Raw genomic sequence first — 27,016 nt, forward strand, 5'->3', positions numbered from 1 at the left:
TTTTTCTACAAAAATTTCCCAAATCAGGTGTTGCAATTCTTCAGAATTGCAACACCTGATTTGTTTCCTAACGTTACACTAGCTCCATCAGAACAAAATGCAATGAAATGATTTTTTATTTCATTGCATTTTATTTCATTGTAAATATATCAGAAAATCCATATGAATTTAAAGTAGCAATTATAGTAGCATGTACACATTCCACGGTGGTATTTTGTAGTTCTACAAGATTATTAAACAAGAAGAACAAGGGACAAATTTGAGAAAAATTTAACAAAAGGTTCGTGTGAGCCCCTTATAGCTCACCACTGCTTGTTACTGATACCTGTTTTCATATTTCATTTGTTTGAAATGGATGAAGGAGAAAAAAAAAAAAATGTTTAGAAAAAAATCACACCCAGTTGAATTTGGCTGCATTTTTTTTAAATGTTCCCAAAATAAATACCTGGTAAGTAGTATCACATTGGATACCCGCAGTGAGAATCCTTGATCTTACATAAGCACAAATAAATCTTTTAGATGCTTGTGCATTTTGCAAAGCATGTGTAAAAAAGAAAAAAAGGGCACATGTACTACATATTATATCAGTCCTGAGATTTCAAGTACAGAGTTCCCATGTTACAAACAGATTGTAAGTTTTATTTTATTTATTTATTTTTATACACCTTATATATAAATACAGTATTATAAATTTTTGTTATGTTCTCAGTTCAACATTTAAGTTATAATTAAACTAAAATATAAAATATTATTAAAATAATTTATATATTATGATATCTCTTGCTATTTCTATTATCTATTAAATGACTAATAGCAGAAAACAGTACTTGTGTAGTAGTACCTGTAATAAAAAGTAAACTGAAAATCAACCAAATTCAGTGTAATTAAATATGTTGAATACAGTTTAAAAGTTATCTGTGCATTGAAAAATTTAAACCAGGCAAATGTCCAAGCAGCATTGTCATTTTTCTTTGGTACATTACATCACTTACAATGAACTTCTGCTTTATTTGAATAACATTATGTGCTTATATAATATTAAGCTATACTCTTTGCAACCATATGACTGGGAAAGGAGTGGGTTCGATTCCCATCACTGATGTGAGGAGCTTAGGATCTTTGTCAGAGACAGCCAAGTTAGCTGGTCTTGGGCGTGGACTGGAAGGTTTTTCTCCCCAGTTTATCGGATTTTTCATCCTATAAGCAGGCAAACTGGCCTTGAGAACTCAACTTCTACAGACATAGGATACACTGGGATATATACTCAAGCTTCTACAGACATAGGATACACTGGGAGGCATAGGGCTAACCACTTTATCCTTGTGTATGGTTGCAGTTAAATGAATAGGAAAAAAACTCCTCAACAGTGCAAGGTAAAAGAGGGAAAAAGGAAGAAGAATGTTTTAGATCAGAGATCAGGTTTTAGATTAGAATGAGCTAGGGTTTTAATGGGCTACCCTGTATAGAACATTTTATGGATGGGGTGAATGCTATATGGCATTGTCACAAATAGTATATGACTGATGCCCAGTTTGTGAATGTGGACTGGTGCTTATATACCAGAATTAGAATTACTAAACTATTAATACAGTACCATTTTGGAGTTTCATTAGTATGTAAAAAAGTAGTCTTTAATGACTATGATATCTCTTGTTGTTGTTTTTTTAAATGTTTTTGTGTTATTATTTATAACTGTTATTATTAATTGCACATTTTAATAAAATCTTATTAAAAATTATCTCCTCATTAACTTAGTCCAACACCCGAACGGTTAAAAAGACCTAAAGTGTCTCTTTCTGTGGAGGATGATTCTATTACTGTTACACCAGTTTCACAAAGGGTAATTGCATATTTTATATATTTTGTTATTTCTTTAGTTTTCATTTAGACATCTGTTACATAACTTGTAATGTTTTCAAACATTATAGCAGCTTATTTATTAGAATGAATATTTTTAATTAAGTCTGTTAAAGTCTAAAATTATGTATGGAGTTTGTTTATAATTGTTAGCTGATTATTTTCTGAAATGCACCCTTGAAGGATATATAGGTAACACATTAGTTAACCATGGTGAGTCACTACTTCTTTTTTTTTTTTAAATGTCTAGGGGTATTTCTAACTCTGTATCATTCTATATATTTATATCCGTCTATATATATATATTTGTCTTTCTGTAGATCTATTCTTGCTATTGCTAATCTTTTATCTTTTACTCTGTTTTTTTTTTTTAATATCAGGAATATTCTGTAATAGTAGCTTTATTTTCATTATTATTTTACTTTTATTTATTTATTTATTTTATTTTAATGGATAGGTGGGCAAATGGAATAGAAGAAAGGAGGAGTCTGTTCACGTTTTGTTGAACAGCTGAGAGTTGGAGTCTTTGGGGAAGGTAGAATGGAGGAGACTGTTCCAAAGGAGACAGAAGTAGATGGAATGAAGAGGTGGCAGTAAAGTTGGTTCGTTGAGTTTTAAGGTGGACTGTAAAGTGGTGTTGGTTAGCAGTGGCTCTTGTTTTAATGATTTTGGAGGAGAGCGAAGGAATAATAGTGGTCAATTCAGCAGAGCATAGTCCATGAAAGTATCTGTAGAAGAGGCACATAGCAGAAACTGAACGTCTCCACCTCAATATTGGAGCAATATTCCATGGTTGGGCAGATTTGGACTTGTATAGAGTTAGCAGGCTGTGAAGTAGTGTCCACCTTATCCTTTATGTATGGTTGCAGTTAAATGAATAGAAAAAAACCCCTCAGCAGTGCAAGGTAAAAGAGGGAAAAAGGAAGAAGAATGTTTTAGATTAGAATGAGCTAGGGTTTTAATGGGCTTGTGCAAAAAAAAAAAATACACCAAGTTTTTTGGCAACTGCAGAGGCTATAGTTGAAATATGGTTGTGCCAGGAAAGATAGGAGGTGCAAGTCAATCCAAGAAGAGAAATCTGATTGTGTTTGGATATCTCACTATTACTGAAGGTAAGGGGGAGAGATGTGAGAGATCAGACAGAACTGGGTTTGGGTTTCATTGACGTTTACAAGGTTGTCCTTGTCCCACTGAGATATAGCTAGAAGATCTGAGTTCAGGTCCTGGGTTATGATAGATCATGAGGATTCTAATATTTGAGCACTATCAGGTTTGTTGAATGAAAAGGAGGAATGGAGTGTACTGTCGTCAGCAAAGCTATGGATAGGATTGGACGACTGCAAGAGTAGGTCGTTTATATACAAAAAGAAGAGAGTTGGTGAAAAAACAGAACCCTGGGATACTTCTGCATCAGAGGGGGGGGGGAAATCTGAGGAGAGTAAGCTGTCCACCATTACATTCAGTGAGCGACCAGTGAGAAAGTTGGCCATCCATTTGCAGAGCAATGAAGGCAAACCTGATCGAGTGCCTTTGAGATGTCGAGGGCAACCATGGGAGTTTCTCCAAATTTCTCCTGAGTCCATAGGGGTAATGAAAGCAAGAAGATCAGCTGTAGATCGTGAGTATCAGAATCCATACTGCTAGTCACTGATTAGTTTGTATGTTTCTAGGTGGTTCAAGAGTTGGTTGTTGATAACCTTCATAATTTTTTAGAGAGAAGTGAGAGCATTTGGATGTGGTAGTTTGATGGTTGACTTTTATCACCTTTCTTTGGGATGGGCTGGATGTGGACCTGTTTCCATGTTAAGTAGATTCCAGTTGAATTGGATAGATTGAAGACATGATACAGGATAGGTCTTAGCTCTGGGGCAAAATTTTTTAACACAATAGGTGGGATACCATCAGGACCAGATGCCTTGTTTGTGTTCAAGTTCAATATTCTTTGGATTTCTTATTGTCAGAAGACTATGGGAGACATGGAGGGGGCCATTCTTTGTGGAAGGGAAGGAACTTGGCTCAGGTCATCAATACAGGAATTGATGCATACAGGAATGCAAGTAAGTTGGCCTTGTCTTTTGGTGAGGTGACTATAGTACCATCTGGATGTGAGAGTGGTGGAAACCTGGGTGGGCAGAAGTGACCAGGAGTGACAGCTATTTGGGCAGGAGGTGAATTTGTAGCATTTGGCCCTTACAAAGTCTGATTTGGTGATGATTTTTGTGTTACTGTTGTGGGCTACAGTACAGGCAGAGAGGGCAGCTGGTGTTTTGGTCTTGAGCCAGTTGTGGTAAGCAGAGGTTTTTTCTTTTACAGCATTGGCACACTTTTTTGAAAACCAAGGCTTGGATGGTGGCTGAAAATTTGGAGTTGAATAGGGGATGAAAGCCTTCATTCCCATGAGGATGATTTCTGTTATTCGTCTGAGCAGATGTTTGGATCAGAAGAACTGAAGCAGTAGTCGGACTATGGAAAGGCGGAATAGACGTCACATATGTCCTCCCAGTTTGTGACTGGAGACCAACTCCTCTCCGTGTGCGATCTGTTAGCTTTTCATTTCTTCTTTTGCACTTTTGCACCCTTTTTTTTTTTTTGCACTTTTGCACCTTTTCGCACCTTTTGTAGTGCCCAAGGACACGACTGAACCGGTGTAGGTTGTTCTGCATCAAAAGAGACTTGTATGAGGTTGTGGTCCGAGTTTCCAAGAGGAGAACTGACAACCACGGTATACCTGGAAGGGGAGCTTGTTAGGAAGAGGTCAAGTGTGTTGGAAAATTGGAGGTAATTCTGGTGGGAAGATTGATGATCTGATAGGTCATTGCTGATGGCAAACATCTCAGCATCCCTGCCTGCTTGATTGGCGATACTGGAAAAGGGGAGCCAATATGAATTGTGGACATTGAAGTTCCTAAGAAGGATGACCTCACTGTTGGAGTACTTAGACTGTAAAAAGTCAAACTTTAGAAAGAGAGAGAGAGAAAGTTGAAGAGGTCAGAGTGGTTGACAGAGTTTGGAGAGCAATAGAGGGAGCATATGAAAAGGGAAGGTTGATTTGGTAGAGATATTATAAGCCAAAGCAGATCAGTGGGGGAGTCAAGGATTTGTGGTCTCTGGCATGGTATGTTGATTCTCACGAACCTTTTGTGGCAGAAAGAGCCACGTAATGTGTAGTTTGGGCAGTTGAGGTGTACAGTAGCTGTTGCGGTTGCCAGTTGGGGTTCTGAAATGAATAGTAGTTCAGGTTTAGATAACTGTAGGTGGTGGTGCACATCGATCATGAATGTTGGTGAAGTGGATGTGGAAACTTTTTTTTTTTTTTGGAAAGAATTAATGTTAGTGGTTGTTTGGTTAGATTTTTATTCTCTTTTATGATTTTTTTTCAGTAGGATTTGTGATGTTTTTCATTGGTCCTTTTGAACTATTTTGTGTGGGAGAGTTTTTGAGATCTGCAGTAAAAACACATATCTTTCAGTTGTGGTTCATTGTATTTGATGAGGGAGAGATAAAAAGTTAACAGACTCACACACAGAGGGGAGTCGGTCTCCAGTCACAAACTGGCAAAATATATGGTTGCAGGATTTTTTGCTAGCTGATCAGAAAGCCTCCGGGTTCATTACTACTTTGCTCCCATGTATTAACTGGCTGGCCTGCAGAACCATTTTACTGCTGTACCCTTGAATGGGAGAGGGTTTGAACCCCCTACAGTGAGATTGGTATATCTTTGAGGTGGTATCACTCTCACTGCATGTGGTAAGAGTGGGGGGGGGGGAGAGGAACAAACCAGAACCTTCGCTCTAGTAACCAAACATGGCTCAGCCACTTCAGGTCTCTAATAAGCAAGGTGGTGGTATTTCTCCAGGTGATGAAAGACATCTACCATCTAGAGGTTAAGTTGGCATTTCCTCCAACTGGGGAAGACATGCCTTTGCAGCAGAAATGCTCACCAGGCTTGCCAGATCCCCATTTGTGGAAACAGGCTGCTAGAAGGTGGGGATGATGACTGCGAGGTACTATATATTGTGCATCAACAGCCCTTTAGTAGCCCACTTACGAAGATTGAACTTATAATAACAATTTTAACACTGTTGGTAGATATTTTTAGTCTGGTTTGTCCATTGATGCTATCATGTAATTACCCTAATTTTGTCTACCTTTCTCATAATTTTGTAATGAAACATTTTAAATGGTTGTTTGACTTGGTTTTTTTCTTCTAAAAATGATTTTAATCAAAATTGAGATGACTGATAAACTGTAAGAGAAATCCTAGCCAGATTTCTTTAAATTTGCAATCCTAGATAGCAAATTTCATTAATTTCTAGACAGCCAGAGTAGAGTTATTACTGCCGGTTTGGAGTGCCTCTGTAGATGTAATTGTTAATAACAATACACACCCTTTAGTTGAAAATATCTGTCTAAAAATTCCATGTAAAACAGTAAGAGTTTTTCATTTGAAGAAGGTCACTTAAGGATTAGATAATTGGGAGGTCTCCACATTGCCTGTAAGGAATTGGGGAAAACCAATTGGGATTTCTGGCCTGTTGTCCAATTCCTTATCATGGTATGACCCATTATTAAGTATCATCCACTGGATTCTGAGAGAATGAGGATAAACTAATAGTTTGGGACTTCAACTGTTGTATTTTTTTAAACTGCACAAAATATGATGATTAAATGCTCATCACTCAGTTCAACAAGGCCTGATTTGTTTTCGTTAAGAAATCAGGATAAACGGTTAAGTCAGCTACTGGAGTAAGTTCAAACATAATATACAAAGAGGTAGATTTCAAAATTAAAATTGGACAGCAAGACTTAGTTGCCTTCCTATAGAAGATTCTAATTAAAAATAGAGTTTTTCATTCAAGGAGAAAGCTGAAATAAAAGGAAATCTGGTCCTCATTGTTATAGAGACCTAAACTGCAGAATATAAAAATGAAACCCGAACATATAGCAATGTTTTGGGAAAATTTGAAGAAAAGAGTAAAGCTAATGGTAAGTACCTGCTGGATTTCTCTCTATACCTTTCTAGCCATGGTATAGCGTAATTTCTAACACAGTGTTTCACATAAAGATATTCATGAATTCACATAAAGAGGAAATGCAAGAAATAAGAAGCCTTGTTAATAATGTTGTTGGTATAGTGATATTTTCATACTGGTTCATGTTATAAGAGTATATAAGGAATTTGGCTGAATCTGGGGAGAAAAAAAAAATCACATCAAAAAGAAAAATATGCACAGAAGTTTCACAAAGGTAAAAACTGGTTTCAGACATGAATTGTAGACTCAAACATACAAATATTAATGAAGAAGGTGAAATCAAGAACTGAACCAGTGACAAAATCTGAAGAAAACATGCTGAATAGCCTCCGAGGATAGAAAAGTCATAATTTCATAGTGGACTCAAGAACTAAGAGACAATCCTGTAAATGAAAAAATCATTACTTAAATTAAGGGGATATTAAATCCCGCATAGTTTTAAAACCGAATAAGAAACTCAAAGATCGGAATCAGAGAGTTTCTTGCCGAATATAGTAAACTATAAAGTATCGGCGACACTAGCGTTAGCCAATGCAAGTGATCCTAGTACGTAGTACAATACCAGACAACTTGTTGCAAAGGTGGAGGAAGTTCAGAGCGCTATTCTTAGGTATTTTCCATAATGTAAAAACACATTTCCTAGGAAATGTATGCTGTTATTACATTATGGAGGGAGGTCACTACCCAGACCGGTTTCAGCCTTTTTTGAGGCTTCATCAGTGAGTAGCTAGACCTAATACCAAAGTGTATAGCGAAAAGAACTTATGTACTCTGCGAACGAGTTTTCCAAACAGGTGCAACCATTAAGTTACTTAAGTATAAAGAGCTAATAAGCTTCATTTCGGCAATGAAAACATTACTTAAATTATCCTCCACCTTTGCAATGAGTTGCCTGGTATTGTACTACGTACTAGGATCACTTGCATTGGCTAATGCTAGTGTCGCCGATACTTTATAGTTTACTATATTCGGCAAGAAACTCTCTGATTCTGATCTTTGAGTTTCTTATTCGGTTTTAAAACTATGCAGGATTTAATATCCCCTTAATTTAAGTAATGTTTTCATTGCCGAAATGAAGCTTATTAGCTCTTTATACTTAAGAAAAAATCATTATTATTATAAAAAAAAACCTTCATGGAGTCAGACTCATCGTGGGAGGTCCACTGCTATACATACAGTTTATCATACCATGCCTTAAATATGTTCACTGTCTCTGCACTTACCACTCTCTCAGGCAATGCATTCCAATCGCTCACCACTCTCCATGCAAAAAACCTGTGCTCCTCATCCCCTTGCTTATACTTTCCTTATACAGCTTACAGGGATGATCTCTTGTTTTCTTCCTATCTTCACCCATTCTGTGCAAAACCTCCCTGACATTAATCTGGTAATAACCTCTTAACAGCTTATATGTCTCAATCATATCCCTCTCCTTCTTCTATCCACCAATTTCTGTAAATTGCATTTTGTCAATCTGTCTTCATACTCAATATTCCAGAGACTGGAAACCACCTTAGTCAATCATCCCTGAACCTTTTCCAGTACATCTTTGAAAACCAGGTAACCATATCTGCGCACAGTAATCCATATGTGGCCTGATCAAAGCCTTATATGAGAGAACATGACATCCTTCTATAAGTCAGTGCTCTCTGCATCTTTCTCATTATCTACTGTGTTGTCCTCAAAATTTTAGTAACATGTCCCCAAAATGGTAGGTCCTTGTGTACAATCACTCCCAGATCTCTCATTTCCTCTACCTCTTCCAAGATATTTCCACCAATTGTGTACCCTACATCCCATCTCTGCTTCCCAAATTTCAAAACCTTACACTTTGCAACATTGAATTGGCATCCCCATTCATTTACCCATTCAGCCAATATATTCAAGACCTCTTGCAAAGCCACAGCACATCTGCTCTATTCCTGATAGCTCTCCTCAACTTTGCATCATCTGCAAACAACTGCATATCACCATTCAGACCTCTTCAGATATCATTTACATACAAATTAAACAGCAGTGGACTCAAAACAGACCCTTGGGGTACACCACTAGTAACTTTCCTCTTCTGGGATATTGCTCCTCCATAGACAACTCGCTGATACCAATCAGACAGCCAATCTCCAATCCAACAAACTAATCTACTGTTCAGTCCCCATTCATTCCAGTTTAATTACCAGTTTGTCATATGGCAATTTATCAAATGCCTTTTCAAAATCTAAATATACCACAGTGTATGCAACACCCTTATCCAATCATTTGTCACTTTATTATAAAAAGTAACCAGATTGCTAAAGCACGATGCACGATCTTCCTTTAGTAAATCCATGCTGGCTGCCAAGATTATTTTTCTGTTTTCAACCCAATTCTGAATCTTGGTCCTAACTAACTTCTTTAATACCTTAACCACAACTCCAGTCACAACTGGTCTATAATTCAAAGCCCTACTGTTATCACCTCTCTTCTTTCAAGAAAGTTAGCAATATATCTCTAGAGCATCAATTCCCAACCATTGGTACGGGTACCTGCCGGGGTATGTGCTGGGCCATTGAGGGGTACACAAAAAATAATCAGTAATGGTGGAAAAACAAGTAAAGTAAACAAAATGCAAAATGTTAGTTATGGAACAATAAATGTTAAGTTTGAATCGCCGCTAATGGAGACGCTTCAAAACTAGCTCACATTAACAAATGATGATTGGTGAGGCCATCCCCCCCCCCCAAACCACTCTTCTAACAAATATTACACACAGTTCATGCATCACTTGTCACCCATCCTCCTTTCCAGAACAATCACATATTACTAAGAAATGACCTTTGCGATAACGAACCTTCCACTGACTAATGCATCAAAGCAAGCTTAACGATCTCACCAACAATATTTCAGTTGGCTAGTGATCTGTATACCAATTATTACAGACTTTTCAGATAACACAAATAAATATTATTAATAATAATAAATCAAAAGTTTGTTAAATATTTGATCATCATCAATATTTAATATGAAGCTATACTTATTTCTGTGTTACGAATATTGTAAAATTAAATATGTGGTTTGTACTTTTAGTGTAGTAATTTTCTTTTTCTAACTCATTACCTCATTTCCACTATTTTATATTAAGATAGGCACTGAACAAAAGTGTCAGTATTTAAAAACAGCTATTTTAAAAACAAGGGGTACAATTTATAGAAATGGGTTTAAAATAGGTACAAAAAATTTAAAAAAAGGTTGGGAACCACTGCTCCTCTAGAGAATACAGAAAAAAAGTAAGAAAGCTAATTCTGTTGAAAACAAAAAGTCATGGAAAGACTTTTAGAATACAAGAAATCCAGGAAGACAGTTTGATATAAAATCATAGGTAAGACAAGGATGCACATTATTATTTCTGCTCTTATTCATCATCTATATGGAATGCATTATTGAAAGAAAGTGACATTAAACCTGATATTAGAATCAGCGATTCTAAAATCCAGCTAAAGAGGCTAAAGAAGTGTAGATAACTGTTTTTATTCTGTTAATTGAACTATTCTTTTGAAATCCATACTATTAATGTGTTAATTCCAGTCTGATCATCTTTTTGATCCATTCATTAATAGACTGTAGGTGACATTCTTCATTTTTAATTGTATCAAATTTTGTTTTATTACTATTTTTCTTAATATTTTCATTTCACATGTATTGATCTGTCTCATGTTGTTCCATCACGTACAGTATTTGTGATTTAATCCAGTAGAGTACAATTTGGTCTGCTAAGCTCTAACCCATCCTTGCTCATTCAGTATCCAGTAGATATCTACTAATGGGGCACACCACATGAAAGTAAGTATTAGACATTAGGTCAAAATCCCCCAACCCCCCTTGGTTTTCTTTATTCCTTAAAGGCCATAGATGTCTCCTCCCAGTTATTTGGCCTTGACTCTTAAAAGAAAAGATTTTCAAAACACTTCAATTATATGGAGTAAATGGAACATTATACAGTGTAATGCATAGTCTATATTTAATTTCTAAGTCAGCAGTTAGAATTGAAGGAAATATAGGAAGATGATTTGATGTATAATCAGGAGCAAGACAAGGATGCATGCTATCACCACTTATATTCATCTATAAATGGATTGCATTATGAAAGAAAGTTGCATTAAATTTGATATTAGAATTGGATATATCAAATATAGCTCTTTGCTTTTTGTAGATGATGTACTCCTTAACATATTCAGTTTAAATATACTGACTATATTGAATTACAGGTGTAACAAATTTGGAACATACATATGTACAGGATACAAGCTACATGGCATTATACATTCCATACTGCACTATACAAAAGTAAGATGAATCTAAATGTTTATTAATCATTTACCTTAGCCTGACCTCTAGTGGAAAAAAAAACACATTTAGATTCATCTTACTTTTGTTTAGTGCAGTGTCCTATAGCTTGTATCCTGTACATATGTATGTTTTCCTGATGATGACCTCAATACAGAGGTCGAAACATCGAATGTTACTTTCTTAATGTTAAATAAAGTAATTATTCTAACACCTGTGTTGTCTCCATAAATTCTTCACTATGAATATTGCTCTCTAGCTTAATATGTCTTAATGATTTATAACTGATGATAATAATAACAGGACTCTAGCTTTGATGTAATAAGTTTTTTTTTTTCATTCACCAGAGATCAGGCCAGTAGTTTTAACAGTTGATCAAATTACTGTGACTTTAGCATTCCATGTCGATTGTAACCCAGCATGTGTGTGTGTGTACACTCCAGATGATATGAAAGTCAAAACATCGAGTAATTATTTTGGTTTATATTAAACTCAAGTTTTACTATAACATGGTAGTTGTTTCCATAATTTTTATAATAACGAATTCTCTATGAAGCATTTTAAAAAACATGCTGTCATTCTCAGACATTCTCTCTGGCTAAGATACATTAATCATGTTTTTTCCATATGACCATGTTGCTCATACACATTACTCATTCCTTCTCCACCTCAGCAGCCAGCACCCCAGAATTCAGTTCAGTGTAGAAAAGAAAAGAGCAATGGTGTCTTTTCTAAACACTGTAATTACACACCTGCCCAACAGCACTCTTTCTTTCTCAGTTTATAGAAAGCTTCCCCACACAGGTAAAATTTTATAGTAGATAAAGATACATATACAAACTTTCCCATATCTCCCCCCCGCCCAACAATATAGTATCAATAAAATCCTTGGTCAACAGAGCCTCCAACCATGCTTCTTTCACAGCTGAACTCTCCTTTTTTAACCAGTGTCAGAAAGATAAATAGTTGTTCATCATATCCCTCTTAGCATACAGATTATGTTATTACTGTTCTCTGTATCAGATGCACCTCTGAAAATAGAGCCAGAATTCTGCTTTCAATTCTCATATTAAGCTGACTGCTGTTATCCTAAGGATCAGTTGGTTGACTGAGTGGTTAGTGTATCTGCTCCCCAACCAGCAGGCCATGGGTTCAAATCCCACTGTGGGCATCGATGTCTGTGACTGTCTTTAGGTGGAAGATGAATTTCGTCACACGGTGTGAGAGCACTACCTTGCTTATTGGAAGTCTGAAGTGCATTGATATAGTTCCATGTTTGGTCTCTAGACCAGGGTTTTCTGAACCAAGTAAAAAATAAAATACAAATAAATAATAAAAATAATCAATAAAAATAGAGAAAAAAAAATCCTTAATCCACTCACGATACAAATGTACTATAGGTTCACAAATATGGGTGGGAGCCACATAAAATAAAAACTCCCTTTCCTTTCAGGTGTGTACAATACGTACTCGTCATATGGACACACCAGGAGATCAGGCAACATCTACCTTTAAGAGATGTAATCTTGGTTGAATAAAGCATTAATGAGGGTAGATTACATTCTCAAAATGGGCACATTGTCTTTCACGACAGGTTTCTCATGTGAAGGTTCTCTGTCATCTTGGAGAACAAGGGTTGGTACATCTGCTGGACATATCATGTAATTTTATACCTTAGTTCATCAATGTTTTGAAGGCAGATCATGGTGGAATACCCTTTCCTTCAACATAGCCCCAATTGAAGACATCAAGTGATGTGAGAACAAGAGAACATGAAGGGTATGGGAATTCTCTGAACCTCCAAATGAGTCTCCCCGAGTAGTGTTCTGAATAGGCTCTAGAACCACGAGATGTGTGACAGGTTGCTCTATCTTGTTGGAATCCTGAGTGAACTGAACCAACACATTCTTGATGTAGCGTTCACTATTCAAGGGCACAGTTACACCTACCCTCTTCAGTGAAGTAGGGCCTAGTTATGCTACACTATTTGGTGACCTCACTGTGAAGAGGTTTCTCTTGGGCAAATTCAGTTTTCAAGAAACCAAAAAACCTGTAGGTTCATCTATTTCCATGACCACTTAGATGGAAATGCCCTATGTCCAAGAACCAGACATTATGGAGGAAGGATGGATCTTCATAGCTTATTACTATTGCTTGACACCTCCAAGGAGTTCAAGACCTCATTGAGCAATGGTACTCCATTACACACAACTCACTGTTCCCAATACTTAATCCACCAGCTACACACAATGCCATCTACTGCCCACCACTTCAAAGATAGGCTTATAGAGAGCAATCTATAAGCCTATCTTTCATAGGATCATGCCCATGCCTTTAATGAGCTCTCATCCATTCTGATGACTATATTCCTGAGAATTCTTTTCTACTTTTCCAAAAGAAGTGTTTCTCAAATGTGTTAAAGACCTGTTGTAGAAGATAGCTTTCTTGCTCAGTGAACTCTTGACTACTTATAAAAGCATTGGCTTCTTCTTAGCACTGGCATCTTCTCCATGTCTTTAGACACTTTTAATATTAGATCTTTTCCTAAAGCGATTGAACCAACCTGTGCTGACTTTAAAGTCATCATAGTACATGCCACTAGTTAAGGATGCTTTAACCATTAGATCATCAAAAATCTGCTTTGCATGTTCACAAATATTTTCCTGGAATTGTATCCCTTTTCATTTGTTTGTCTTTTTTCCACAGTAACAATTCTTTCTCTATCTGTAATGACTTCTCTGCTTTTCTGCACTATGTTTGGGTTATCACTTTAATTTTCTCAAGGTGCAAGAAAATATATTTACATGCAAATGCACTAATTTTAGCACCATTACTATACTTTTTCACTTTTTTTTTTTAAATTTAAATTTTCTTCTTACTGTGCTATTTAGGTCAATGATTAGGTCAGCCCTAACACATAAGACATCCCAAGACCCGTGACACCTTGTGCAGTGTATGGGCAAGTGATTAAAAAAAAAAAAAAAAAAAGAATTTGTTGATGTGTTTCTTGCAGACCTGAGGGTTATAGTCATTGGAAAAAACAATATGAAGACCACTGTTCCGTAGTGGAGTTTGAGTTTTTTAACCATGTCTGGTGACCAAGAAGTGACGGGTTGTGTTTGAGTTAAAAAAAAACTCAACCCCCCCCCCCCCCAGAATATATGGGGTCATGAAAAATACACAAACAACCAATTGTGGAAGGAATAGACAGCCCTAATTACCACTTAGCCAAGAAATTAGCGTCAACACTCAAGGAGTTGGTAGGTCATTCCCCCTCCTACATAAAGAACACACAACACTTTATAAACAAAATTAAAAACATAACACTCGGCAGAAACGTTGAAACTGACTTATTAGTCAGTTTCAACGTTTCTGCCCTTTTCACAAATGTCCCCATCAATGACAATTCTCCTACTACAGAAAAATTTCTGCCTGACATTTCAAAAATTTATTCTGATCACCGTGTAAGCTTAAAAGAAAGGATAACCACTTTCTAATTTTCTACTAGTTTGAAAGTTTTCAGATGGTATTCAAAATCGATTACTTCATTTTACCATTTTGGCCAAAACAAATAAAGCAATAATGTTGTATCTGTTGAAGCAAGTACTTCTAATACTGGACTTTTTTTGCAATCTAGAACTAGCTGTTTGCTGAAATTATTCTAAGTTTTATAAATACATTTCATGTTATATTTCGCCATATAAAAATTGCTTTATATTTATATCACAAAGTTTCAGTGCTGTCCTTTTTTTTTATTATTAAAAAAAATTCCAAATAATACTAGTTTTACTGCTGCTGGTTACCATTTCTAAAATAAGCTGTTTTGGAAATACTAGATAATAATCCTCTCAGTTGGAGGAAAAGGCTAAAAGCTTAAATTACTCTCACTGCTATTGAGGAAAAAAAAGAAAGAATACTTACCCAGAAGTAGATCCTCAAGCAGTGGTGTAGTATACATCAGCAATGTCTTGTTTCATTTTTAATTGTTTGATTAGTAGAAATCCTAAAAAGAAATACTGGTATTTCTTTTCAAGCTGATACAGTATTTGTCGAAATAATTTTTGAATTTGTAATAATCAGTTTGTTTTTATTATCAAAGGTTATTAATTGACACAATTATTGTTGAAAGAAAGGATTTGAATTTAAAGAAAAAAAAAAGTGCATATGTGTTACATAGACGTTCCTTCTTTTTTTTTGGGGGGGGGGGGTTACTCACCTATTCAGTTTGCAAATATTTGAGATTATAATTCGTTTTCGAAACTGTTCACAAGAAAATTAAAAACTTATCTAATGCCACATATTTAAAGTAGTAGGTAAATGTATATTTCACATCTGCAGTGATTTCTTCTTTATACTGCAAGAAAATAACAATAATTATAGGAAAAATATGTAGTATTTTCTTTTCATTGAGCGATTGTTTCAAACAAAGTGTTATTTACAATGTTCTTTTTTTGTTTTTCAAAAGAAAGTGCACAAGATTACTTTCTTTCTATTTTTGCTAACTGAACATTGAAAATAATTAAAATAATATTAATAATTGATATTGCATTAGTTGCATATTACACAAAGTAAATATGTGATTTGTTTCAATTCATAATGCACTAATCTTGGAATTGGTGGTGGTGGGGGAGGAACTTAGCTGCAAATACTGTAGATAATGTACATTATTATATTATCATAAATCATGACAAAAGTGTACAAGTGCAAAAACTTAGGCATTCTGTGAAGCAATCAAAAAAAAAAATCAGCTAACGCCTTTTATTCCCTTATAGGGAGTAGGCGAGACCTTTATACCCGATCTAGCTTTTGGAGACTGAGTGGGCAGTTCAATCTCCACCAGTAGCCAATCAGAGATAGCTGGCTATCTCTATCACTAATTATAGCAGACACCGATGAAGAGGTGGCAAACAAGTGCTGCCATCTCTTGGTACCTAACCCCAACAAGATATGTCACTGTCTGAAATAATGTGGGCACTACGGTCGATTTTCTTGAGTTTACGGGATGAAAAACCAGAGTTTCCTGGAGGAAAAACCCGCTTGCCCATGCCAGAGATCGACTAACTTGGGAACCGGTCAAAGAAAGGCTTAGAAAAAGTTCCTCCAGTCAGTGACTAGACTTGAACTTAAGTCAAACTTCGAGCAATCAAGCGCAGAGGATGCACGCGCCACTTCCATTGAGCTACACAGGCCTCTGTGAAGCAATTTTTAAATAAATTATTAAATGACATAATTTATAAGAAACGGCAAACTTTTGAATAAATATCTTTATTATTTTATGAAATAATTGTTTCATGAAAGTTACATGCAGTAATTGATAGCAACCACTTCATCTTCAATAAAGATTTTTGTGAACAAAAAAAAAACTGACAGCCTTCTAACCTAGGCAATATCACCTGGTTCACACCAGGAATATCATTCTTACGTTCAGTACACACCTAAGCCACCAATATCTGTAAAAACAGGTTATCTGAACTGCTCAGTTAGGCTGTACATCCTGAACCCTTTATGCTGCTTTAAATGTCAAGTATGGTCATTCTCAAATTGTCTGTCATGGCTCTGCCACAAGGGAACACAATGTACTCCCTTGTGGCAGTAAAGATTATGAGAACAAATGCTATAAGAGCATAATGTTAAAATGTTCTAATTCTGAGGGAGATCACCAAGAACATCTGACCATGCCAAAGGTGAAAAGGTGAAAATGAGATCCACAATGAAAACTGAGCACAGCATTCCCTATCAGGAGGTGACGGAAGCAATATACTTCAAATATAGCAACATCTAGTGGTAAACCTTCCTATGCATAAGGCAACTGTGAGAAAAGTGTCAGGACTTTGACAAGTATGTTGATCCCATCTTCTCATAACATTTCTGAATGGTATTATTTGCTTGATATCTCTCTAGAGTGCATAAAAGAGAAAAATCAATATGGGCACACACACCTGAGAACATGCCAAGGATGACCAACTACATGAGAATCCACTAATTTAAAAAATCATGGAATATGCACAACAATGGATCAAAAACATACTTCAAGACCCATTAACTCGTTAATAGATCACATGGATACTTCTGTTATTCCACAAAAAGATAATACAATTAGTATACCTAGTACTCTAGATCATGCGGCTGGGGCATCGCCCGGTTACACAAGGCCCCTGTTGTATTTGAGGGGGCGAACTGTGAAAAGTCAGCTACTGGAACAAATCTGAAAGCACACCCCAACTCAACATCACCAGAGTTAATGATCGGTACTATCAACATAAGAAACCTGAATGGCAAAGAAATGGAGCTAGCTGAGGAATTAGATAAGTACCAGATCGACATAATAGGGGTGACTGAAACAAAAAAGACAAAAACTGGTGAGATCTCTCTGAGCAGTAAATACAAAATGTTATATTCAGGCAATGAAAATCAAGGAAAAGAAGGAGTAGCCATAGTATTCAACACTAAATACCAGGCTAATCTTCTTGAATGGCAGGCAGTCTCAAGTAGAGTGATGTGGACAAATATCAGAATGGGGAATTGGACAATGAGACTTATTTGTACGTATGGTCCCACAGAAGGTTCTACTAAGGTGGAAGTGGAGGAATTTTTTGAGGATTTAGAGAAAGCATCTGACACAATGAAAAAGGAAAAGTTGGTCCTTGTTGGGGATCTAAATAGTAGAGTAGGAAATGATTGTCAGACATACAAAAATATTTTGGAAAATTTGAAGAAAAGCTAATAATAGGAAAGCTAATAATAATGGCAAATACCTGTTGGATTTCTGCTCAGCACATGGACTGATTATTACTAACACCATGTTTCAACATAAAAATGTGCACAAATTCACATGGAGAGAAGAGATAAGGAATAAGAAAAGTCTCATTGACTATGTTATTGTTGATAGTGATGTTTTCTCCCTGGTGCAGGACACCAGAGTGTACAGAGGATTTGAAATTGGAAGTGATCACTATTTAGTCTCGAGCAGGATAAAACTGAATTTCATATTCAAAAGAATAACATGTAAGAAAGTTTTAAAGTGAATAAAAGTTGACCAGCTCTCAGATGTGAACTGCAGACTAAAATACACAAAGCTTATTTGAAGAAAAAATGAAAGAGTCTGAGAACAGCAACCAAACCTTGGAGATTCAGTGGCAAACCTTGAAGAAAACTCTGATTGATTCAGCCAGAGTGGCATTAAGGAGGTTGTCTGCAAGGATAGAAAAATCAGAATTCCTTGCAGACAAAGGAAGTTAAAGAGACAGTGAAGGAAAAGAAGAAACCATATCAAAAGTTCCTGGCAAATAAGTCAGTTTGTGCTCTTAGAGAATACAGAGACAAATGTAAGAAAACTAAACACTGTAAAACTAGCTATACAAAAGTCATGGGAGCACTTTGGCAAGAACATAGAAAATAAATATCAAGAAGGTGGCAAAATATTCTGGAAGTTGTTGAAGAAGCTTATAAATGGAGGAAAGAGTGCTGTAAAAGGAGTTAGAGATGATAAAGGTGACATGAAAACGGGAGAAAAAGATATACTTCAAGTATGGAATAATTACTTTGAAAAATTGCTAAACGAAACAAACTGATAGCACAGTGGTAAAAAACACTCAACGGACACACAGTCTGGAATACATATCCATACTTGAAGTAGAAAAAGCCATCAAAGGCTTGAAATGTGGAAAGGCAGCAGGAGTAGATGATGTTCAACCAGAAATGCTGAAGTATGGTGGTATAAAAGTCTTACTGTGGCTGCACTGCATAGTTCAAAAGGCCTGGACAGAGGGGGTGAATTCCCGATAATTGGAGTAGAGCTCTCATAGTACCCATATATAAAAAGGGAAATAAAACTGAATGTGAGAATTACTGAGGTATTTCCTTACTGAGTGTTCCTGGTAAGATTTAAACAAGTATACTTGAGAAACGGTTGAGAAGAATTCTGGAAGAAAAGCTTGGTGAAGAACAAGCTGGATTCAGGCCAAATAGAGGCTGTCAGGATCAGATCTTCACTTTACGACAAATAGTTGAGAACGCATGGGAATATAACAAAGATCTGTATTTAAGTTTTGTCGATCTGGAAAATTCATATAACAAAGTGCCAAGATAGAAGCTATTCAATACGCTGCAGTTATATGGTGTCAATGGGGCATTATATCAAGCAATACTTAGTCTTTATTTGAGTTGTAAGTCAGCAGTTAGAATTGAAGGAAGTACAGGAAGATGGTTTAATGTTAAATCTGGTGTGAGACATGGATGTACATTATCCACTGTGTTATTCATTATCTATATGGATCACATTATGAAGGAAAGTGTTTTTAAACCTGATATCAAAATTGGAGATGTTAATGTCAGCTCTTTGCTTTATGCGGATGATGTTATACTTCTAAATAAATCTGCTACAAGTGTGCAAGATTCTCTGACTAAATTGAATAGCTGTTGTAATAGATATGGTATGAAGGTTAGCAATAAAAAGACAAAGACAATGAAAATAGGTAGAATGGTTGAAAATGTCAACTGCTTCGTGAACGGAGAACCTGTGGAACGAATAAAACATTTCAACTACTTAGGCACGATTTTTAGTGAAGATGGTAAATTAAATATGGATATACACAACAGAATCATCAAAGCTGGTATGGTAGGAAGTCAATTGAATAAATTCATATGGAATAAGAGAGAAATTAGTTGGAACACTAAATTAGCTGTATTCAGTGTTCAAACCAGTTTTAACTTACGGATCTGAGAGCTGGGTCAAAAGTAAAATCACTTTACCAAAGACTAGAGACCACAGATATGAGAGTCCTGAAAAAGATTAGAGGCGTGAACAGATGGCATCAATGGCAATATCATATAGAAAACAAGGATATTAGGAAAGAACTTGACATTGTCAGCATCCAGGAATGTGTTAGCAGAGCCAAACTCAGGTGGTATGGTCACTTAAACAGAATGGGCAAGGAAAGATTAGCAAAACAAGTGTTCTCTGTCAGATTGGCAGGAAAACGACCCAGAGGAAGACCAAGATGTAGGTGGATTGATACGGTACAAAGTGCCTTAGACGATAGAAATATAAGATATGATAATGTTGGAGTCTTGACAAGTAACAGACTGATTTGGAGGAAAATTGTAGATAGGAAGTTAGTAATGATGTAAATTTTTCATGTACTATCATATCCTGTACACCCCTTGAGGGTACCTGTCAGGAATTTGATGATGATGATGAGTATTCTAGAGGGAGTTCATTTTGACATCTTGGATATTTTTCATGATGAAGAAGAAATGATGGGTATTAGCTGTCCACAATTATCCAAAAAGAAAAAATCCAGGTCCATTGAAAGCAAAGCCATACAAAATTGGAAGCCAGATGATATTAAAATAAATAATAATGAAAAGATTTCTACAATGGAATTGTTGTGGATTCCATTAAAACATCACTGACATCAAAGCTCTCTCTCAGAGTATAAACCAGTATTTTTGTAACAGGAAACATACTTGTAGCACAGTTATGATCCACCATTACAAAATGCAGCCATCATTCACAAAGACAGGATGGGGGATAGACCTACCCATGATATAGTAACCATTCTTGTGGCATAATCCCTTCTGTCAAGTCCAGCTTAATACAAACATAGAGGCTGTTGCCATCTGACTCTGTTGGATCTCTTATGACAACATGCTGCACTTGCTCTTGCTGCAGATATCTCAGGATAACTGCGCTTGATGATGTTGCAGTTACCATCCCTTTCCTTTGAATGGTGATTTAAACAGATACAACACTATGCTGGGTAGTACCTAAACTAAAATCAGAGGGAGAGTTGTTGAGCATATGCTTGATAATAACTTCTCCCTCTTAAACACAGGAAGCAACACCTTCCATATGCCTACCTGAACATTCACTGCCATTGACTTAACTGCTCACTCTCTTTTCCCACTCTTTAATTGGGAATCTGATAACTTATTTCTTAGTGATAATTTCACTGTGATATATAGTTTTCTGCAAGGGAAACTGTGTACATCATGGATATCACAATGGAAAATCAAGCAAGGTGAGCGGCTCACCTTTTCCTCCCTCTGCCACAATCAGTTCCTCACTTATCTGAAATGCAGTGAATCATGTAACAGTAAATTGCAACAGCTGCAAATTCTAAAACATCTACTTGATTTCCACATTCTTCAAAGCCATGTTGGAATGATTGCACAACAGCCAGGAAATCAGAGAAGAAAGCATGGAATATCTTCTGCAGAAAACCTATGTCAACAAATCTCATTGCTTTCAAATGTTCCCAAGCAAGACCGTCTTCACAACCAAAAAGAATCCTGGATCCCATATGAGTCTTCTATAACAAGAGCAACTAACAGTAAAGCATGGGTAGAAAGACGTGTGTTCATCGTACATGTTGATTAATTTTGACAGTATATATTAGAACACAGACTGATAAGTAAATTATTTATTGACTTATTGCTGATATTTCTCTGGTATTATAACCAGCATCTTCTGAGCACAAAAAAAAGTTGTCGCAGTACACGGGACTACAACAATATGGTGGAACAATGGGACTTGTTTGAATAATTGTAGCAACAACACAGACTAAAGTCCTAATTAGGTGCCCTCTATGTTTAAAAAAAAAAAAAAACAGACAGAAACCATGTTCTAGTTATGTGTTAAGATGACCATCTCCCAAATCTTAGGTAAATTTATACAGATACTTGTTGAGATTCGGAATATGTTTCAAGGCTTCTGTTGCTTCTAAGAACAATCTCTCTGACTTGTAAAAGCTTCTGTGCAGTAGTACTTTTGTTTTCTTCCAGTTGATCTTGTGTGCAGGGCAGGGGTGCGCCGGCAATATGTGCGATGCACACAGGCGGCAGGATAGTAAAGACGCCATAAAAACTTATAATTAATATATTTCGTATTTCATTTTTACTCACTGATATATTTTTATAAAGTGACTTTTTTATTCTGGGAGGGGTATAGGAGCGCCAACTAAAGTTTTGCACACAGGCGCCGGACACTACTGGCGCCGCCCATAGCGATAGTGCCAGATGTATTTTTTTATGGTCACTGATGCGGATGTCCACAGTTCTTCCTGTTTGACCATATTAAGCTTGATCACACCAGTGCACCTTTGTAGACTCCTGGATGTGTTAAGGAGCTATGCTGTCCTTGGGTGAACAGATGCGAGTTGCCAATTTGATACACAGTCTGAATATAGTGTGTAGTTGATGTTTATTGAGCACTCTAGATATCTCTTCTGATGTGCCTTTTATGTATGGGATGGTGACTGTTTTGTTGTGGTTCTCTGTGGTGGATAGTAGAGGTGGGGAGGTTCTTGGGAGCATTTAGTATTTTGTCTATCTTATGGGGATTATAGCCATTGGCTAAAGAGGTGTGGCATAAGTGAGCCAGTTCATCACTAAGAGCATTGTCATTGGAACCAATTGCTCTCGCTCTGTGGGTTAGTGTTTTTAGGATACCATACTGTTGAGATGGGTGATGGTGTGATTGTTTGTGTAAAATATCTCCGTAATTCTCTTGGAAATGCTAAGACGTTTTATGCATTTTTTACTAAATAATTTAAGGAAATTACAACGTCAACTAGGATATACATTAAAATAAATTTTAATATACTTCAATATTTCGGCAACGTCACGTTGCCATTTTCAAGAAACTTGAGAACAAGACACGTGCACGCAGGCACAACAAACAGTAAATGAGGAAGAAGCAGGAAGCTATTATTTCTCATAAAGGCCTGATGGTGTCCCCTAGCGGGCAATGTTGGTATTCTTGGGCGATTGGGCTGAAGGTCTTCTGATGTAGGTTTCCCAAATTTTAGGCAGTCTCATGCAGCCAAATTTGTTGAGGTTTGGATTGTTTCTTAGGGCTGAAGCTAATTCCATGAAAAGCCTTTCATATTTGTATTTACTACGGTGTATTATCTTGGCTTTCTTCCATCGTATTCTATGGCAGGTATCCAGCACATGGTCAGCAAGACCAGAGTGGCTGTACTGGTGAAACCGGATGTAGTCCTTGTGTTCTGAAATTCTGATATTTGCTGTCCTGCCTGTTTGGCCAAAGTAGGACAGCTTACAGCTGCAAGGGACCTGGTATACACCAGGTAGGTCTAGGGGGGGGGGGGGGGTTTGGTCTTTAGTAGAGCGGATAAGGGATGCCAATTTTTTATATGGTCTGTAACAAGAAGTTAAGTCATGTTTTTTTAGGATTTTTGTAATTTTTTCCGAGGTGCCTCGGATGTAGGGTATGGTGATGGATTTAGAGTAATCCTTGTTGTGAGGGGGGGGGGGTTACTGGTTTCAATATTTTTTGGATGTTTTTTGGGGGGGTAGCCATTGGCTGAGAAAGTGTTGAGAATGTGGTTTAGTTCTGTGGTTAGGGCATTGTCATTTGATCAGATAAGTTTAGCCCTGTTGTATAGTGTCTTAATGACTCCGTATTGTTGTGAGGAGGGGTAGTGGGATTGTTGGTGAATGTATCTGCCTGTATGGGTGGGTTTTCTATAGACTGAGAAAACCAAGGTTCCATTAGGCTGGCTGGTGACTAGTGTGTCTAAGAAAGGAAGGCAGTTGTTTTTTTCTTATTCCAGGGTGAATTTGATTCTGGGGTGTTGGTTGTTTAAGTGTGTTAGGAAGGAGAGGAGTGCATTGGAGGCATGTGGCCAAATAGCGAACCCATCATCAACATAACGAAGCCAAATGTTTGGTTTTTGTGGGGCAGAGTTTAAGGCTTTCTCTTGAAAAGTCTCCATATAAAAGTTGGCCAAGGGTGGGGAGAGTGGAGAACCCATGGCTGTCCCCTCTATTTGTTTGTAGAATTTTCCTTGCCAAACAAAATAGCCTGAGTTCATAGTGAACTGAAATAGGGCTGTGATATCGGGAGTAAATTTAGCTTGGATTAGCTCTAAAGATTCTTTGAGTGGAACATTTGTGAATAAGGATGAGATATCAAAACTGACCATTATGTCAGTGTGTTTGAGTGTAAGGTTTTCTATGCTGACTTTGAAGTGGGCTGAGTTTTTTATGTGAGAAGGTGTGTTGCCAATATAGTGTGAGAGAGCTTTGGTCAAATGTTTAGCTAGTTTGTATGTGGGGGAATCAGTGCCATCCACTATGGGACGTAATGGCACATATTCTTTATGTATTTTTGGGAGTCCATAAATACGGGAGAGGGGGTATGGAGTTAAATGGTTTTAATTTGTTAGTGATTTCCACAGGCCAAGAAGTTACCTTCTTAAGGAGCCTGTGGAGTTTTCCAATTTGTGAGTTGGTGGGATTGTACTCAATAGGGAGGTAAGTCGCCCTATCTAACAATAGAGCTTTCAGCTTATCTGTGTAATCCTTTTTGTTAAGCAGTACTGTGGCATTCCCTTTATCAGCTTTGGTGATTATTATTTTCTTGTTTTTCTTTAATTCTAGTAAAGATTTAATTTCTTTACTGGGCATGTTGTCTTTTGGTGGTTTAGCTTTGGTCAGAACACAAGCCACATTCAGTCTAATATCGTTGGCGAACATGGTTTGGAAGGTGTCGTATCCTGCGTTCAATTCATATCATAATATCTTCAGCAGGTATTCTTCTGGGCACAGTGGCAAAGTTGTGGCCATGTGCGAGGGTGTCGAGTGCTTCAGGTTTCACACTAAATGACGAAAAGTTGACTACTGTTTCGGTAGGAAGTTGCAGCTTCGAGATTGAGTTCTTTTTTTAAATTTTCAAATTTTTTGATGTGTCGATCTCGTACTTTTTAAAATTCTTTCTTCACTGCAGTGCACGAGATGTCGTATAAAATAGACCAAATTTCGTGGCTTAAGGTGCTTGAAAGGTCATCTTCGAGTGCCTGGATAGCTAAGCTAGCATCATTCAGGAAACAGCGAGGCGTGGCGATTTGTTCCCTGAGTAAGGCTTGGCTGGCACGGTTATACAGGGTGTTCGGGATAAATTTGACAGTTTCGTAAGGAAAAAGAAAATCTTCTTTGTATCTATTAAATTTAATGAATTGACAAAAAAACATTACAGGCAGAGTTAATTACAATACTATCAACAAGATTTACTCAAAATAACCACCATTAGCATCGATCACAGCTTCAATTCTGCTTCGGAACCTCGAACAAGCTGATGCTACAGTCTCCCTGGGAAGGGCCGCAAAAACTGTTTTAATTTTATCCATTAACTGGGCTTTTGTATTACTGGAAGTGCGATTGGTGTCTTTTTCAACTGCGCCCCATACAAAATAATCCATGGGGTTAAGGTCTGGGGAGTTTGGAGGCCAAACATTTGGACTGGTGAAGTCGTAGAAATTTTCAGACAACCATTTTTGACTTTTCCCAGAGGTGTGGCAAGGGGCCGAATCCTGCTGCCATACATACGGCCTACCATTGGCTACCCTTGTTATCCAGGGCTTGACTACAGTTAGCAACTCCACGAACAAAGCCCGAATTCCAATGCCAGGGTTCTTCAACACCTGTTCCTGCAGATTTGCGAGGAATTCTGCTGTACGAACGCAATCAGATCGTCTGCTAGGGATCTTTCTTCTTGCTACATCCTCGTAGTCACCATTGCAAGTCTCTAGTTCATGCCTGATTGTTTTTACTGTATTCAGGGAGCATTGGGCAGCAGTCGTAATATCCTTATTTTGATGGCGGGCACGAATCATCATGATACAAGTTATTCTCTTCCATGATTCAGGTGGGTTCCAGCTATCCATCCTTTCTGACATCTTGTATATGAATGAAGAAGGGTCCAAACTTTTAAATGAAGAGAAGTGTGTGTTAATACATGTAACTTACGGAAAAATATAATTAATTATAAATATGTCAAATTTATCCCGAACACCCTGTAAATACAAAGAGCCTTTTGCGAAGAGAAACAGTGCTTGAATTTCACACAGTTAGGAATTACCTGGTTATCCCGGCAGCGTTTTAGGAAGGCGAGATGATTCAGTTGTGTTAAGTCGGAGTGAACCAGAATATTAAAGAAAATTATGTTTCACTCAGACTTAACATAGTTCCCACTCTATTGGAGCAAGTAATGATTTTTTCAGAAATGAATAAGCACTTGTATAAGCAATCTTAATTTAGTTTTATGTCTTTTATCTTATACTGTATTGTGAAATTTTATTATGTATGGCTACTTAGTCTCAAATACTATGTAAGTACCTGACAAATTGCTGGGAGAGAAATAATATTAAAAAATGTGAAATGGCGGACTTCAGAAACATGTAATACTGTGTACAGGCATAACCGTTTATAAGCACGGTGCCTTCCCCCCTTCCACCGCTACACTCCGTAAGTTACAAGAGGATTCCCCGTGTGACGTGAAGACAGATGACGTAGATGTCGATGACGAAAGCAAAAGGAGTGCCGTGGTGTTTAAAAAGGCATGTAACGCTGAGGACAAGGCTTTTAGACGTTTTCCTGCTGCTGTGTTCCTGTGCCCTTGTAGGTCTGGCTGGTATGGTGCCTCCACGTGGTTTTCCTTTGTTCAAGGAGGTATCAGAAGAATGATCCAGAAGCCTGCCAGTCGGAACTAGCCCAGCAGACTACATTTTGTGGAAGACTACAGAAATAACCAACGATGAAGTACAGAGGGAATCCGTAGTGAATATCATGAGAAAGTGTGAAGTAGAGCTGTCGTAGAAGGCAGATATCCGACGAAATAAGGAAGCAGCCAAAGTAACATACCAGCAATTGGTAAGGTGCAAAATCTTATGACTTCTATCTAGTGGAAATAGTTTCCAATATTTTATGTAAAGCTTATGTAGCAGATAGAATCTAGAAATTACTGCTAAAATTGTAAGAGATGTAGAAAGTTGTTACTTGAA

At 37.0% G+C, this 27,016-nt stretch overlaps 1 protein-coding gene across 2 annotated transcripts in view; it reads left to right on the plus strand.

Annotated features, from left to right (window-relative positions):
* The window catches only part of nopo (TRAF interacting protein no poles), a 128,872-nt gene that overhangs the window by 91,760 nt on the left and 10,096 nt on the right, over positions 1-27,016 (plus strand). For both annotated transcript variants that reach the window (XM_090410248.1, XM_090410249.1), the window contains one exon: positions 1,756-1,840. In XM_090410248.1, coding sequence (XP_090266374.1) covers positions 1,756-1,840 — 85 coding nt within the window. The remainder of the gene's footprint in view (positions 1-1,755; positions 1,841-27,016) is intronic.

Source organism: Typopeltis vanoorti, chromosome 20 (genome assembly GCF_054136105.1).
Source record: "Typopeltis vanoorti isolate ZY-2024b chromosome 20, IOZ_Tvanoo_1.0, whole genome shotgun sequence".
Classification (NCBI taxonomy): domain Eukaryota; kingdom Metazoa; phylum Arthropoda; class Arachnida; order Uropygi; family Thelyphonidae; genus Typopeltis; species Typopeltis vanoorti.